The 18319-nt window shown below is 42.2% G+C and overlaps 1 protein-coding gene across 7 annotated transcripts in view; it reads left to right on the top strand.

Moving 5' to 3' along the window:
- sugct (succinyl-CoA:glutarate-CoA transferase) overlaps nt 1-18319 on the top strand; it is a 515386-nt gene that overhangs the window by 221128 nt on the left and 275939 nt on the right. For all 7 annotated transcript variants that reach the window (XR_009514784.1, XM_059984542.1, XM_059984527.1 and 4 more), the window contains one exon: nt 8210-8312. Coding sequence is in view for 6 of the 7 variants with exons in the window: in XM_059984542.1 (XP_059840525.1) it covers nt 8210-8312 (103 nt within the window). In the remaining variant the exon portion in view is untranslated. The remainder of the gene's footprint in view (nt 1-8209; nt 8313-18319) is intronic.

Below are 18319 nucleotides of genomic sequence, written 5' to 3'. Positions count from 1 at the left end.
TTTGGTAGTGAGATCCCGTTGGAGGTGGCGGAAGTTACGGAGAATTATACGTTGGACCTGGAGGCTGGTGGGGTGGTAGGTAAAGACAAGGAGAACACTATCCCGAGTGGGGTGGCAGGTGGATGGGGTGCGGGCAGACGTGCGGGAAATGGGAGAGATGCGTTTGAGAGCAGAGTTGATGGTGATGAAGGGAAGCCCCTTTGTTTAAAAAAGAAAGACATCTCCTTCGTCCTGGAATGAAAAGCCTCATCCTGAGAGCAGATGCGGCAGAGATGGAGGAATTGTGAGAAGGGGATAGCATTTTTGCAAGTTAGGGTGGGAAGAGGAATAGTCCAGGTAGCTGTGAGAGTCTGTAGGCTTATAGTAGATATCAGTAGATAGGCCGTCTCCAGAGATGGAGACAGAAAGATCAAGAAAGTGGAGGGAGGTGTTGGAAATGGACCAGGTAAATTTGAGGGCAGGGTGAAAGTTGGAGGCAAAGTTAATGAAATCAACGAGCTCAGCATGCGTGCAGGAGGCAGCGCCAATGCAGTCATCGATGTAGCGAAGGAAAAGAGGGGGATGGATACCGGTATAATACAGAATGCTGGGGGTTGGGCAGGAGTGGGTGGATCTCAGCAGGTCAGGTCACGTCTATGGTGGGAAATGAACGTTAGCCCTGCTGGCTTCTGCAGTGAGCCATAGAGCATTGGGTTCCTCTGTTTCTTGAGAATCTGTATTTACTAATTGTTGTCTTAAGAAGAGTAGTTAAGCTCGTGCACTTTCTGTTTAATCTTGTCAAGTGGATTTTGACCGGCACGGGCTTTCTGCATTTTTGTGATGATTTAAAGTGCACTTCCAGTTAGCTCTCATTGCAGGATACTTGTGTTAAGAATGATTCGTCTCGCAGTATCGCTCAGTTGTGCTACTGACGTTCTATTCATATTCCCATGTATAAGCTCTTGTCTCTGTCTCTACATGGGAGTCTGCTGTTGATCCACACTGAGGTTCAGTCATTGCCTGTAATCATGTCCGGTTTATTGTCACTGTCTTAAATGCTGTGAAACTTGTTGTTTTGCATCAGCAGTATTGTGTAAAACCATAAAATAACTGTAACTACGAAATAAATAAGTCGTGCCAAATAACAGGAATGGTGAGGTAGTGTTCTGGAGCTCACTTCTCTACTCTCTCTACATCCACGATGGTGTGGTCAGGCACAGGTCAAACTTCATCTATAAATTTGCCAATGTCACAACTATTTGCGGCAGTATTTCAGATGATGATGAGGAGGCATACAAGAGTCGAATAGATCAGCTGGGTAAGTGGTGTTGCAGCACTCAATATCAGTAAGACCAAGGAATTGATTGTGCACTCCAGGAAGGGGAAGTTGAGGGAACACACACCAGTTCTCCTCGAGCAGTGGAAAGAAACATAGAAAACGTGCAGCACAGTACGGGTCCTTTGGCCCACAAAGTTGTGCTGAACATGTACTTACCTTAGAAATTACTAGGCTTACCTATAGCCCTCTATTTTTCTAAGCTCCATGTACCTATCCAAAAGTCTCTCAAAAGACCCTGTTGTATCCGCCTCCACCACCATTGCCGGCAGCCCATTCCACACACTCACCACCCTCTGAGTAAAAAACTTACCCTGGCATCTCCCCTGTACCTACTCCCCAGCACCTTAAACCTGTGTCCTTTTGTGGCAATGATTTCAGCCCGAGGAAAAAGCCTCAGACTATCCGTACAATCAATGCCTCTCATCTTGTACAGCTCTATCAGGTCACCTCTCATCCTCTGTCGCTCCAAGGAGAAAAGGCCGAGTTCACTCAATTTATTCTCATAAGGCATGCTCCCCAATCCAGGCAACATCCTTGTAAATCTCCTCTGCACCCTTTCTATGGCTTCCACATCCTTCCTGTAGTGACGCGACCAGAACTGAGCACAGTACTCCAAGTGGGGTCTGACCAGGGTCCAATATAGCTGCAACATAACCTCTTGGCTCCTAAACTCAATCCCACAATTGATGAAGGCCAATGCACCGTATGCTTCCTTAACCAAAGGGTGAAATCCTAAGGACCCTGTGTTTGCAGTGCTCCTGATAAATGACCCTGCTAGATGGTAGGAAGACCATTCAGACTTTGTCCTGACGAAGGGTCTCGGCCCAAAATGTTGACAGTGCTTCTCCTTATAGATGCTGCCTGGTCTGCTATGTTCCACCAGCATTTTGTGTATGTTGCTTGAATTTCCAGCATCTGCAGATTTCTTTGTGTAACCTCACACTTATCTGGTTGAACTCTATCTGCCACTTCTCAGCCAAGCTTTGCATCCTATCAATGTCCTGCTGTAACCTCTGACAGCCCTCCACACTATCCACAACACTTCCAACCTTTATGTCATCAGCAAACTTACTAACCCATCCTTTCACTTCCTCATCCAGGTCATTTATAAAAATCACAAAGAGTAAGGGTCCCAGAACAGATCCCTGAGGCACTCCACTAGCGACCAACATCCATGCAGAATATGACCCGTCTACAACCAGCCTTTGCCTTCTGTGGGCAAGCCAGTTCTGGATCCACAAAGCAATGTCCCCTTAGATCCCATGCCTCCTTACTTTCTCTTTAAGCCTTGTATGGGGTACATTATCAAATGCCTTGCTGAAATCCATATACACTACATCTACGGCTCTTCCTTCATCAATGTGTTTAGTCACATCCTCAAAAAATTCAAACAGGCTCGAAAGGAACGACCTGCCCTTGCTAAAGCCATGATGACTATTCCTAATCATATTATACCTCTCCAAATGTTCATAAATCCTGCCTCTCAGGATCTTCTCCATCAACTTACCAACCACTGAGGTAAGACTTGCTTGTCTATAATTTCCTGGGCTATCTCTACTCCCTTTCTTGAATAAAGGAACAACATCCGCAACCCTCCAATCCGCTGGAACCTCTCCTGTCCCCATTGATGATGCAAAGATCATCGCCAGAGGCTCAGCAATCTCTTCCCTCGCCTCCCACAGTAACCTGGGGTACATCTCATCAGGTCCTGGTGATTTATCCAACTTGATGCTTTCCAAAAGCTCCAGGACATCCTCTTTCTTAATATCTATATGCTCATGCTTTTCAGTCTGCTGCAAGTCATCACTACAATCACCAAGATTCTTTTCCATAGTGAATACTGGTATTCATTAAGTACCTCTGCTATTTCCTTTGGTTCCATACACACTTTCCCACTGTCACACTTGATCGACCCTATTCTTTTAATTCTTATCTTCTTGCTCTTTACATACTGTATTTATAGAATGCCTTGGGGTTTTCCTTAATCCTGTCCGCCAAGGCCTTCTCATGGCCCCTTCTGGCTCCTTCTTAAGCTCCTTCCTATTAGCCTTATAATCTTCTAGGTCTCTAACATTGCCTAGCTCTCTGAACTTTTTGTAAGCTTTTCTTTTCTTCTTGACTAGATTTATTACAGCCTTTGTACACCAGGGTTCCTGTACCCTACCATAACTTCCCTGTCTCATCAGAACATACCTATGCAGAGCTCCACACAAATATTCCCTGAACATTTGCCACATTTCTCCATACTTTTCCCTGAGAACATCTGTTTCCAATTTAAGCTTCCAATTTCCTGCCTGATAGCTGCATAATTCCCCTTACTCCAGTTAAACGCTTTTCTAACTTGTCTGTTCCTATCTCTCTCCAATGCTATTGTAAAGGAGATAGAATTATGATCACTATCTCCAAAATGCTCTCCCACTGAGAGATCTGACTCCTGACCAGGTTCATTTCCCAATACCAAATCAAGTACAGCATAGGCTTATCTACATATTGTATCAAGAAACCTTCCTGAACACACCTGACAAACTCCACCCCATCTAAGCCCCTTGCTCTGGGGAGATGCCAATCGATATTTGGGAAATTAAAATCTCCCATCACAACAACCCTGTTATTATTACATTTTTCCTGGATCTGTTTCCCTATCTGTTCCTCAATATCCCTGTTACTATTATAAAAAACGCCCAGTAAAGTTATTGACCCCCTTCCTATTCCTAACCTCCACCCACAGAAACTCCGTAGACAATCCATCCATGGAGTCCACCTTTTCTGCAGCCATTACACTATCTCTGATCAACAGTGCCTCGCCCCCACCTCTTTTGCCTCCCTATCCTTTCTGAAACATCTAAAACCCAGCACTTGAAGTAACCATTCCTGTCCTGGAGCCATCCAAGTCTCTGTAACGGCCACCACATCATATCTTCAAGTACAGATCCATGCTCTATGCTCATCTGCTTTGTTCAGAATACTCCTTGTGTTAAAATAGACACATCTCAAACCTTTGGTCTGAGCACGTCCCTTCTCTATCACTTGCCTATCCTCCCTCTCGCACTGTCTCCAAGCTTTCTCTATTTGTGAGCCAATCTCCTCTTCCCCGGTCTCTTCAGTTCAGTTCCCACCCCCCAACAATTCTAAGGTGAGAAAGTTCAAATTTCTTGGTGTCAGCAGCTCCCAGAATTTGTGCAATTGCTATGAAGGCACGGCAGCAGCTATATCTCATTAGGAGTTAGAATCACCAAATACACTAGCAAATTCCTACAGATGTGACATGGAGAGTATTCTAACTGGCTGCATCACTGTGGTACGGAGGTGGGGGCGCTGCATAGGACTGAAATTTGTAACTCAACCAGCTCCATTATAGGCACTAGTCTCTCCAGCGCTGAGGACACCTATACAAGACAATGCCTGAAAAAAGCAGCATCTATCATGAAGGACTCCACCATTCAGGATGTGCCTTCTTTTCATTGCTACCATCAGGGAGGAGGTACAGGAGCCTAAAGACACACACTCAACTTTTCAGGAATAGCTTCTTCCCCTCTGCCATCAGATTTCTGAATGGACAATAAACCCATGAACACTTCCTCACTATATTTTCTCATTTTTATGCACTATGTATTTAATTTATATACTTATAATTGTAATTTATCGTTTTTATTATTACATAGTGCAACTTTGAAAGGGTACAGAGAATGTTTACAAGGATGTTGCCAGATCTGGAGGAGCTGGGTTATAAGGAAAGACTGAATAGATTAGAACTTTATTCCTTGGAACATAGAAGATTGAAAGGAGATTCGTTTACAAAATTATGAGGGGTTTAGATAGGGTCAACACAAGTAGGCTTTTTCTACTGAGGAGGGACTACACTAGAAGTTATGGGTAAAGGGTGAAACCTGAAAAGTTCAAGGAGAACATGAGAGGAAACTTCTTCACTCAAGAGTGTGGTGAGAGTGTGGAATGAACTGCTAGCACAAGTGGTACATGCAAGCTCAATTTCAACACTTAAGAGAAGTTTGAATAGGTACATAAATAGTAGGGGTATGGAGGGCTATGGTCCTGGTGCAGGTGGATGGGACTAGGCAGTTTAAATGGTTTGATATGGACTGGATGGGCCTCTTTCTGTGCTGTACTTTCTCTATGACTATTACAGCATAGTACAGGCCTTTCTGCCCATGATGTTGTACTAACTTTTAACCTTTAAGATCAATCTACCCCTTCCCTTCCACATGGCCCTCCATTTTTCTATCATCTATGTGCCTCTCTAAGAGTATTTTAAATGTCCTTAATATGACTGCCTCTACTACCACCACTTTCAGGACATTCCATACACTCAACTCTGTGTTTTTAAAAAAAGAAAAAAATACCTCTGACATTTTCCCCTATACTGTTGTCCAATCACCTTAAAATTATGACCCCTCATATTATCTATTTGTGCCCTGGAAAAAATTACTATTGAAGTTTCTTCTGCAACCTTTATTTTCTAGAGGTGATCCTGAGAAAGACAGGGTTAATTAATGTATGAGGAACATTTGATGGCACTGGGCCTGTACTCACTAGGGTTCAGCAGAATGAGGGGGGACCTCATTGAAACTCATCGATTATAGAAAGACTTAGTTTGACTGGATATGGAGAAGATGTTTCTTATAATTCAAGTTCAGTTTTATTGACATCTGACTGTACATAATATAAAAGCAAATGAAACAACGTTCCTCTGGACCACATTACACCCACAATACATATATCTCACACACAGCACATAAAACAAAATATTACCACAAATAAGTTAATAAAATATAATTCAAAATGCATGTGAAGAGTACACGCAGCACAGATAAACAGTAAATAGCTTGCTGACTTAGTGACAATACCTTAATGGTGACAGGGTATTAGTCTCACAGCCTGAGAGAAGAAGGTGTTATCCAGTCCCACAGTCCTAATCCTGATGCTCCTGTAGCTTCTTCCTGATGGTAGTGGGTCCGAGAGATTGTGGGACGAGTGGCAGGGATCTTCAACAATCCTTTTGGCCCTTCATATACAACGCCAGGTAAATGTCACAAGTAGTGGGGTGGGAGACCCCAGTGATCCTCTCCATGGTTCTTACAATCCTCTGAAGGACCTTGTGGTCTGATGTCCTGCCATGTCCGTCCCACACAGTGATGCAGCCAGACACTTGATGGTGCTCTTACAGAAAGTTGATGGAAAGGGTTGGGGAGTTATGCACACCTCAAACTCACAAAGTATGGATGTCGCTGTGCCTTCTTGATGAAAGAAGAGGTGTTGTGGGTCCAGGTTAGATCGTCCGTTATGTTCACATCAAGGAACTTTGTGCTCTTCACTCTCTTCATGGCAAAACCATTGATGTGCAGTTGAGGGTGGTCCACAATTTTCTCTTTTGTTCTGTCCACGTTATGACTCTTGTTGTAGTTCTGAAACCATTTGACCAGTCTCTTCTGTACCTCCTCGCTGTATGCTACATTCTCATTGTTGCCGATGAGGCCAACCAGTGTTGTAGCGTTAGTGAACTTGATGATGAGGTTTGAGCTAGAGTTGGCAGTACAGATGTGAGTCAGCAGCATGAACTGGTGCCCCAAGGGGCACCAGTGCTCAGTGCGATGGAGCTTCAGCTGTTGCTTCTAACTCAGATTAACTGGGCTCTTTCCATGGCAAAGTCCACGATCCAGTTATAGAGACGGGTGTTGAGCCCAAACAGGGACAGATTACCCACCAGCCTCTGAGGGATGATCATATTAAACATTGAGCTGAAGTCAACAAATAGCATCCTGGCCTCTGAAGCATTGTTTTCGAAGTGGGACAGGACAGAGTGGAGGGTTGAGGCTATGTCATCTTCAGTGGATCAGGTTGAGCGGTAGGTGAACTGGAAAGGGTGTGGTATAGCTGGAAGGTGGGATCTTATCTAATCCATGACCAGCTGCTTGAAGCACTTCATGGTTGTTGAAGTCAGTCCCGCTGGGTAGTAATCATTCGGGCCAGTTACTATTATTCTCTTGGGCACCGGAATGACAATGGCTACCTTCAAGCCTGCGGGGACAGTGGACAGTTCCAGAGATGTAAAAAAGAAGTTAAGACCTCTGTTAGCTGGACCACGCAATCCCTCAGCACCAGGTATGTTGTTTGGCCCTGCAGTTTTGCGTAGTTTTATTCTGGCTACAGTGCGGGAATCTAGGGCTAGAAGGTACACCATCTGAACACAAGGACATCCTTTTAGAACAGTTGAGAAATTTCTTTAGCCAGTGGGTGGAAGTCTGTGGAATGGCTGTGAAGGCCAAGTCATTTTGGATATTTGAAGTGGAGGTTGATAAGCTCTTGAATAGCAAAGGCATCAAAAGTTGCATGGAGAGGGTAGAAGAATGGGGTTGAAAGGGAAAAATGTCAGCCATAATGGAATAGTGGTGTAGACTCAGTGGGCTGAATGGTGTAATTCTGCTCCTATGTCAAATGGTCTCATGGTCTTAGATTATAACACCATACAGCAGAGATGTCCTGTGATTTATGGCTTTCCAAACTTCTGTTCATAGTCATTTCAATATAAAATGTAATTTTCCTAGCATATGTACTACTACCAGAGATAAAAGCCAAAAAGCAAAATGAAATGCAGCTTATAAAGTTTTCAAGTGTTTGTGAAAAATGGAAATAAACATATCTATAAAAATATTTAAGGTCCTGCTGACAATATATTTTTGCTTGCTTTGATTGTTTTCAAATCAGGAAACATCTTATCTGGAGAATATCTCTCACACCCTCAGGACAAGTGTCTAGTTCTGCAAAGAATTGTGTATTTTTATTTTTTTGCTGGCTACTGCAAATTAAGTCATCTACTGCTGTTCAAATCCAAAATCAGTACATTATGTTTAAACCACAAAACTCTTTTATGACTAGATTTTCAGAGAAGACAACACAAGAGTGGTTGCAACTGCTTGAAGGTAGTGGGATACCATATGGTCCAATAAACAGCATTCAGCAAGCATTCTCCGAACCTCAGGTCAGTTCGTTGTCTTACATGCCAAATGGGAAATTGAATGAAAATCATCTTCATCAAAATGAAAGCCTTGTGTTCATGTATGTCTATAGTTAATAATTAATTTTCTAATTGGAAAGAACCGACAGTAGTTCCAACTATCTTCTGAAGAGTGTCCTCATCCATATAAAACATTGGTGAGACCTGTTGTAAATTGGAGGACTGATTTATCATGCACCTATACTCCATGCACCAAAAGTGGAACTTCCCCATGGGCAAACATTTTAATTCCCATTCCCATTCCACTTCCTACATGTTGGTCCACGGCCTCCTCTTGTGCCACCCTCAGAGTGAAGGAGCAGTACCTTGTATTCCATCTGGGTAGCCTCTAACCCAATGACATGAATATCAATTGATCTTTCCTTACAGTAAATTTTTTTTCTTTCCCCTCTTCTTGTGTTCCCCACTCTGGCCTCTTGCCTCTTCTCCCCTGGGTTCCCTCCTTCTTCCCTTTCTCCTATGGTTCATTCTCCTCTTCTATCGGATTCCTTCCTCTCCAGCCCTTTAGTTTTCTCCCCTACCAAGCTTCACCTATCATCTATCACATGTCACCTTCCGCCCCGCCCCCCCACCTTTTTATTCTCGCATCTTCCTTCTTACTTTCCAGTCCTGAAGAAGAGTCTCAACCCAGAGCATCAGCTGTTTATTCATTTCCATAGACACCGCCTGACCTGTGGAGTCCCTCCAGCATTTTGTATGTGTTGCTTTGGACTTCCAGCATCTGCAGAATTTCTCGTGCCTCAGAAACAAGTGTTGGATAGCTAAACATTGAGTTTTATTCAAAGGGCTGGCTTTTAATAGGCAATGATCAAGCTAGAAATGCTGGTATTAAGATGCTATTCCTGTTTCTTAGTGTCTTCACTTCTGCTGCATTTGTTCTCAGGATGTGGCTTTACAATTCAGGGCATCAGAGATGTCCTCCTCCTTTGAAGAATTTGTTTCCCTCCCTCTTTTATTGATGCAGCGCTCACTTGCATCTCCTTTACTTCACATACACTTGTGCTCACTCTCTCTTCTTGCCGTCGTAATAGCGATTGCCCCGCTTGTCCTTACCTACCACCCCATCAGCCTCCGCATCCAACACGTCATCCTCCACAACTTCTGGCATCTCCAAAGAGACCCGGCCACTAAACATATCTTTACGTCTTCCCCTCCGTTTCCTACAGGGATCACTCCCTCCGTGTCTCCCTTGTCCATTTTTCCTTCCCCACTCATCTCCCTTCAGCCACTTACCCTTGCAAGCAGCCTGTGCTCTACCTTCCCATTCACCTCCTCTTTTACCTGTATTCAGAACTCCAAACAGTCCTTCCAGGTGAGACAACACTTCATCTGTGAATCTGCTGGTGTTGTCTGTTGTGTCCAATGCTCCTGGTGCGGTCTCCTCTGCATTGGTAAGACCCATCGTAAATTGGGGAACCATTTCATTGAACACCTCCACACCATCTGCCGCAAGTGGGACTTCCTGGTCATCAAACATTTAATTTCAATTCCCATTCCAATGTGTCAACCCACGGCCTCTTCTTAGGCCAAGATGAGGCCAACCTCAGGGTAGAGGAGTAACACCTTGTATTCCATCTAGGTAGCCTCCAACCTGATGGTATAAATATTGATTTCTCCTTCTGGTGAACCAAATTCCAGCCCCCCTCCTGTATTCTCTACTCTAACCTTTTACATTTCACCTGCCTATTACACCGCCCTGTGCCTCCTCCTCTTTCCCTTTATCCTGTTGTCCACTCTCCTCTTCTATTAGACCCTTTCTTCTCCAGCCCTTGACCTTTCCCACCTACCTGGTGTCGCCTATCATCTTTCAACTTGCCTCTTTCCTCTAACCCCACCATTTAATACAGGCATCTCCCCCGTTTCCTCTCAATCTTGAAGAACAGTCTCTTTTTGAAATGTCGACTGTTTACTCTTTTCCATTGATACTCTCTAACCTGCTGAGTTTCAACAGCATTTTATGTGTGTTGCTATGAAACTTTATTTTTGTTCAAACAAAGCTCTACTTACTTATTGCACCAAGTTTCTTTTTCAAAAAGTTCATCAGTTGCTCATATTCCATCTAGGTATCTCCCGACCCAATGACATGTACATTGACTTCTCCAGCTTCCAGTAATCTTTCCATCCTCTCTCCTCCTTTTTTCCATTCCCATTTTGATTCCCCTCTCACCGTTTCCCTTCTCCTCACCTGCCTACCACCTCCCTCCTTGTTCGTCCATGGCCCATTGTCCTTGACTATCAGATTATGTGTTCTTCAGTCCCTTATATCTTCCACCTATCTTCTCCTGATTTCTTAATTCATCTCCCCTTCCTGCTCACCCACCTTCCCCTCACATAGTTTCACCTGCCAGCTTGTGCTCCTACTTCCCCCTACCTTTCCAGTTCTGATGAAGGGTCTCAGCCTAAAAGTCGACTGTTTATTCCCTTCGCCTGATTTACTGAGTTCCTTCAGCATTCTGTGTATTTTGCATTATGTTGCATTTTTGTGTCTGTAAAAATATTGTGAACCTGTAAAACCTTGCTCATTATATGTGCTGATTTCACCAAATTAGACTTAATTCATGTTAAATTGCGTTACAGTCTGAGATTTTTCTTCAGTACTTTTGTACTCTTAAGTCTGTGCCCATGGTTTAACTGATGAATCATTTTAGTAAAACCAAGTTCTTATTTAGAAAATGAACCAGAACTATGTAACTTCCCACAGAGATAGGCAAATAATGTGGCACATCTACTCTGGTTTTCAGCTGAGCTGCTTTTCGTTATGTTGTGGGATATTTTATGATCCTATGTCATCCTTGAACTTGGCGATTCCTAGCTAGTTCAGAGGACATGTAAAGAGTCAACAGTATTGCTGTGGGTCTGGAGACACACATAGAACAGACTGGGGAGGACAGCAGATTTCCTTCCCTCAAAGACATCAGTGTACCAGATGGATTTTACAAGGGCTTTGTGGTTTCACGATCAACATTAATGGTGATATATTATATGCAGATGTATGGAAGTAACTGAATTGTAAGCTGTCCTTGTAAGATTTGAACTTGTGACTCGGGTTTACTAGACTCGTAACATAAACATTGTGCTTCGTACACACAATATAATTACTAGCTTATCTCTGCAGAGGTTGCTGGAAGATATGTGCAGTTTTTCTCAATGTGTTTGTCTTTTCCAATATTAAGATTGCAACAATTGACTATTGCTTTATACTGATGGATGTATCTGAAGTACTATACTTGGAAAGGAGATGACCTAAGTTGGTTTTTATGGTTATTGAAGTGGATTTATTATCAAAGTACGTATATGTCACTATATACTACCTAGAGATTCTTTTTTTGTGGGCATACTCAATAAATCCAAGAACCATAATAGAATCAATGAAAGACAGGCAACCAGTGTGCAAAAGACAACAAACTGTGCAAATGCAAAAATGAAGGAAATAATAATAATAAATAAGCAATAAATATTGAGTTCATGAGATGAAGAGACCTTGAAAGTGAATTCGTAGGTTATGGGAACAGTTCCGTGATGGAACCAATGAAGTTCAGGTTCCAGAGCCTGATGGTCGAGGGATAATAACTGTTTGTGAACTTGGTAGTGAATCCTGAGAATCTGGTACCTTCTTTCTGATGGCAACAGTGACAAGAGACCATGAATTGGGTCCCTGATGATTGCTGTTGCTTTCCTGCGACAGTGTTCCGTGTAGATGTGCTCAAAGATGGGATGACATTACTGTCATGGTCCCAAACCTTAATTCCTCTTATTCTCCTAATTCCCTTTCCCCATATTCTCCTGGGCTCTTTGATTATGGAACCTGATTCCCATGTAAACCTGCAGCATAAAAACCCAGGCTTTGTATCCATTGCCAGACCGTTGCTTCAGTCAGTGTGGTAATTAACGTTCCTGCACTTAGGATTGTATATTCTAAGTTTTACTTCAGTACCAAGGTTTACCTGTGTAACTCTGTCTCACCGTGTCAAGAGAAGTTTTGTCTGCCGCCTGTTTCGTGTTTGCCGTTCAGCTCCAGCAACGCCCTGTGTCAAGAAAAGTTTTGCCTGCCTCCTGCTCCTTCATTCACCAGCGCCGTTTGCCAGTGATAACCCTGTCTCTTGGCCACTTGGAATTGTGTACAGGTGGCCCCCGTTTTTCAAACGTTCGCTTTATGACAGCTTGATGTTACAAAGGACCTACATTTGTACCTGTTTTCGCTAACCAAAAAGGATTTTCGCTTTTACAAAAAAAAAGATGCCCGCTTTATACGTGTATTTACCTCGAGAAAGACTACCATGACCAGGAAGCCTTGTGCGGGCAGTTGTGTGCGCATGCATGTATGTGCATAGGCGTGTACGTGCATATGCGTGTATGTGCTGATTTTTTTCTCCAAATTGAATTTGGCTCACTGTCTTCCCCTTTCTGATAAGTGAAACTACACCGTACATACAATATTTCTACTTTATATAGGCTGTATATTTATCATATCATTCTTGCTTTTACTATATGTTCGAGTTATTTTAGGTTTTATGAGTTATTTGGTATGACTTGGTAGGTTATTTTTTGGGTCTGGGAACGCTCAAAAATTTTTCCCATATAAATTAATGGTAATTGCTTCTTCGCTTTACAACATTTTGGCTTACAAACAGTTTCACAAGAACGCTCTACCTTCAGATAGTGGGGAAGCCTGTATTCTAAGTTCTGTTCCCGTGCTGTTTGCTGGTGTTAACCTGTCAATATGCACTCCACTACACATTTATTGAAGCCTGTCAAAGTTTTAGATGTTATGTTGAATCTTCGCAGTCCTCTCGGGAAGTAAAGGTGCTCCCATGTTTTCTTTATTATTGTACTCATGTGCTGAGTCCAGGACAGTTCCTCAAAATAATAACACTGAGGAATTTGAAGTTGCTGACCCTCTGATCCTCCAATGAAGATTGGCTGATGGACCTCCGGTTTCCTTCTCCTGAACTTAATAATTGCTGACATTGAATGAGAGGTTGTTGTGTGGCACCGCTCAGCCAGATTTTCCACCTCCCTCCCGTATGCTGATTTGTCACCATCTTTGATTTAGCCTACAACACCTTCGGTGGACTATGAGAAGAAAGCATGAGCTGGATGGCAGGGTCCCTGACAATGGAAGGTTGTGCACGGAATTGCCTAAAACTAGGCAATGTGTTGAAGGGTTGAGATATCCAAATCAGGGTTCTATTACTGTCTTATAAGATGTGAAATTTTAGACTCCAGAGATTCTGTAAATGCTGGAAATTTTGAACAACCCACACAAAATGCTGGGAGAACTCAACAGGAAAGGCAACATCTATGGTTGGGAATAAATAGTCAACATTTCAGGTCGAGACCCTTCAACAGGACTGGAAAGTAAGGGGAAGGAAGGCAGAATAAGAAGGTGGGGGAAGGTAAGGATTGGCATTTGTTTAGTGGCAGCAGTTACAGTGCTAAACATAACATTACCATAAATTACAAAATAAGTAACTGCTAAAAAAATTGCATAATGAGGTAGTGTTCATGGAGCTTTCAACATCTGATGATGGAGGGAAAGAATATGTTATTGAATCATTGTGTGTGGATGTTCAGGCCTCCCTGGTGGTAGTATCCCAGTCCTTAGTGATGGATGTCAACTTCTTAACCTTTCATTTCTTGAAAATGCCTTTGATTGTAGAAAGATTGTGCCTATAATGGTGCTAGCTGAGGTTACAAACCTCTTCAAAAATGTGAGCTAATTATAATTTTGGAGTAAGAAGAAAATTCCTCTGTAAACAAAACATTGAAAAAAAAACAAGTGAAAATTAGTGAAATTAACTGAATAAGTGATTAAATATATTATTGGGTAAAACAAAAATGGGCTGGTCTTAATGAAAAGTCTTGGCCCAAAACATTGACTGTTTATTCCCCTCCATAACTGCTGCCTGACCTGCTGAGTTCCTCCAGCACTTTTTGTGTACTGCTCAAGATTTCCAGCATCTGCTGAATCTCCTGTGTTTGTGGTGGGTAAAATTGATCAGTGTAAATGAAGTGCACTTGTGATTTCTGCAGGCTTGTGTGTGTGTGTTTTTTTTAAGAAAAGCAACAACTCAACTGATGTTTTTATTTAAGAAGTGCCTGGTAATTTAATAAAACAATACAAACAAGTATGTATCAAGTCATTCCATCATTGTGTGTAGTTTTTCATTGATTCTATTGTATGTCTTTATTGTACTGTGAACACCTGCAAGCAAATGAATCTTCGGGAAGTACACGATGACATAGACATACTTGGATAATAAAATCTATTTCGAACTTTTAACTTTGAACTTGTATTGAGCTTTCAAATCGTTTGCCATGTCAATGATCACAGCACCTCACTAAATACTGTTCTGATGGTAGTCCTGATAATACAGCCTGGTCATTCAGACTCATTGAACTTGGATTTAAACAAACATACAGAGACGAAAATCAATTTCCACACTTGCATTTTAATAACAGCATGAAGAGGTTTCCATATTTAACACTCATAGTGAGTTCATATTTAAAGATTTCTAAAATTTACAAATTCAGTTTCCTCTTTCAAAATTGTCCTTTGTATGCATGTGGTACAACAGATGTTGTAGGGAATTCAGACATCTTAATCAGAACCTTATTGGTTTCTCTGCTCTGTTGAAACAGCACAGATGTGGTTTTAGATTAGAAATTAATATTCACGTTGTTTGTCAGCTTTCTGAGCTCCTCTGTGTTGCCCACTAAACAACAATAAGTAAAAAATTCACAGTAGTTATTAATGGAGATCCCCATCCAAAGCTCCCTACTTGGGGGGAGGGGGGAAGAAACTTCTGTCTTATGAAGAACTGCCCTGTATCTCACCTCACTCCATTCAGATTAGAATCAACTTTCACAAAGCCTCCTTACAGAGCTTTGGATAGCTGGACACTTTTTCCCAGGGTGAAAGTGGCTAATACAAGGGGTGGGGAGATAATTTCAAGTTGATGGAATGAAGGGGTAGGGAGAGATGTCAGAGATTTTTTTACACAGAGAATGGTGAGTACGTGGATTGCCCTGCCATGGGTGGTTGTAGAGGCAGATACATTAGGGTAATTAAAGAAGCTTTTAGATAGTGAAGGATGATAGAAAAATGGAGCACTACGTATGTAGGAGGCAAGGGTTAGATTGATCTTGGAATAGGTTAAAAGGTTGGCACAATGTCATGGGCCAAATGGCCTGTTCTGTGCTGTTATGTTCTATGTTTAGTTCACCAACCCATGTTTTATTTCATAATGAAGTGATTCCTTCACAGATTGCTTCCATTGTCCCCAAGACACTTGCCTTTCAGCACTGTCCCCTCTAAGCTACAGGGGTGCTCATCGGCGCAGTAACTGAAATGCTCCCATGCACTTGACTTTTGTTACCACACAGTTGTAATTTTCTTTTATATGCTGTCAATGTGAAGTGCTGTGCAGTTTTTGGGGTGTGGGGCAAACAAAAAATTCCTCTCAGAGCAAAGGTTGGTCCACACAGCTGTTTTAAAAAAATCAGAGAGCGTTGCATTTCAGGGCCATTCCCTTCTTTATAGAAGCATTTGCATGTTGCTGGATTCCTCTCCTCATTGACACTTCCCTCCCTAAAATCAGCACTTTTTTTTGGTACATTATTTAGGAGCCCTTGGTTCTTTCACCAGGAGTGAGCATAATCGCAATTTAACCCTTTTCATTGTGCTAATGCAGTCTTTAAATGAAGGGGCCCTTTAGAAATAAAGTAAACTCCAGCCAGGTGAACTTAGAAGAAAAAGAGGCCAGGGTTAGCATAGGAAAGAATCTGAGCTTATGAAAGTGAAAGAAATTCCAACCCTTTGTCTTCCTTTGTATATCAATGATACTTGGAACATTACAGCACAGTTCTTGTTGTAATAACTTGTGGATTATTGTTTCAGCAGTACAAGTATTGAAATTTGTATGGAATTGATTCAGAATCAATATCAGGTTTAATATCACTGGCATTGTCATAATGAGGTCTATGTGCCCATGCTGGTGGGCTGTGCATCAGGTTCAACAATCATGCTCGTCATTATGCATGTCTCAGCTAATTACTGTTTCATTAACTCCCTTCTTGTTGTTCTAGTCTTGTTGAAACTTGACCAAAAGCACAGCAACATTTACACTCCCTGCTTGCACTCATCCTTGTCTGAGAAAGAAAACTACCATTTCGACAGACACTGTGAGGAGTGGTATTCATTTAGAATTTAGTTATTGCTTCCAGCTGTGGTGTTGGCATTTTAACTTTCACTCTGACAGTTACAGTTAACGGCCATGTTAGCCTAACTTTTATTGTTTTCCTTTTCCTTTAAATTCTGCATCAGTTCTCATTAAAGTCAGTGACCTGTTCACCTGCTTCAAGTGTCCTTCTCGCAGTGCTTGGGCCATATCTGAATATTTTTGACAGGCATATGTTGTGAAATTTGTTGTTTTGTAACAGCAATACATTATGATACATAATAATAAAAATTATAAGTCACAATAAGAAGTATATATTAAACAAATTAAATAAGTTGTGCAAAAAGAGAGGGGAAAATGTAGTGAGGTAACGTTCATGGGTTCATTGTCCATTCAGAAATCTGAAGGCGGAGGGGAGGAAGCTGTTTCTGAAACATTGAGTGTGTGTCTTGAGGATCCTGTACCTCCTCTCTGGTAGTAATGGGAAGAGGATATATCCTAGGTGATGGGGATCTTTAATGATGGATGCTTTCTTTTTTGAGGCATTGTCTTTTGAAGGTGTCCTGGATGCTAGGAAGGCTGGTACCCATGATGGAGCTGGCAGAGTTTATAACTTTCTGCAGCTTTTACTAATCCTATGCAGCAACACATGACAGACCTTAGAAAGCTGATTGAAGCTTCTTAATCTACCATAGGTCTCATATGAGGTTATAAAACCTCATTTCCTATCGGGGTATGGTGTGAGTTCTTTTTACCTGCATCTGACCCTCTGAATGTGATGGGCTGGTTTTGAACTACCACAAGGACAGTTGCAGACAACAGAAAGACAACTTCCTGGAAGTGAGAAAAGATTGAAGAGAGTGATGTAACCTTTACTTTGATGGACACTGAGGAGGCAGTCTCTTGAACCGTCCAATCAGAGAAAAAGAGCTAAACACAAGAGATTCTGCAGATGCTGGAAATCCAGAACAACACACACAAAATATTGGAGGAGCTCAGCAGAGCAGGCAGCATCTATAAGCAGTCAATGTTTCAGGCCAAGACTCTTCAACAGGACTGGAAAGGAAGGGGGAAGAAGCTAAAATAAAAAGCTGGGAGGAGGGGAAGGAGTACAAGCTGGAAGCTGATAAGTGAAGACAGGTGAAGGGGGATAAAATGAGAAGTTGGGAGGTGACAGATGAAGAAGTTAAAGGGCTGAAGAAGAAGGAATCTGATAGAAAAAGACAATTATGCCTCGTTTGAGGCAGGAGACTGTTGACAAACAGTTTCTAGCTAGTGTCAAATATGTGCACTTGCGTGGCCATTAGACACTACACTGTGCTTAGAGTGAACAATTTTTAAACAGCATCAGTTGTGTGAGGTTGTGTTCAAAAAGCAGTGATTATTGCCTCTAATAGTTGTTGATAAATGAGTAGTAAGACAATTCAGAACTATTTTGCTTAATGTGGTTTCAAGCGTTCAAGCTTGGAGGTGCCAGGAATGCAAATGAAACTATTTCACTACTTCAACAAGTTAGGCGCTACAAAAACTGAAAAGGCAGGGTGTTGGGATCCCGGCCGAGAATCAATTTTGCTCGCTCTCTGCAATGGTCACTCCTCTCTTCATGGCGCTGAGTGCTGACCACTATCCGGCTGCTGTGCTTCGTGCCCACTAATATGATGAACTGATAAGTGCGACGTTGGACCAGCTTTGGAGTTTGGATCTGAGGAGTCGATTTGAATCAGAATGTTGTTGTTCAATTAGTTGCATGATTTATGTTTTAACCCCTTTCTCTTATGCATCGGGTGCTGG

Source organism: Hypanus sabinus, chromosome 1 (genome assembly GCF_030144855.1).
Source record: "Hypanus sabinus isolate sHypSab1 chromosome 1, sHypSab1.hap1, whole genome shotgun sequence".
Taxonomy (NCBI): domain Eukaryota; kingdom Metazoa; phylum Chordata; class Chondrichthyes; order Myliobatiformes; family Dasyatidae; genus Hypanus; species Hypanus sabinus.
Note: the sequence above shows the minus strand (reverse complement) of the source record. Positions and strands in the feature narration are given on the sequence as shown.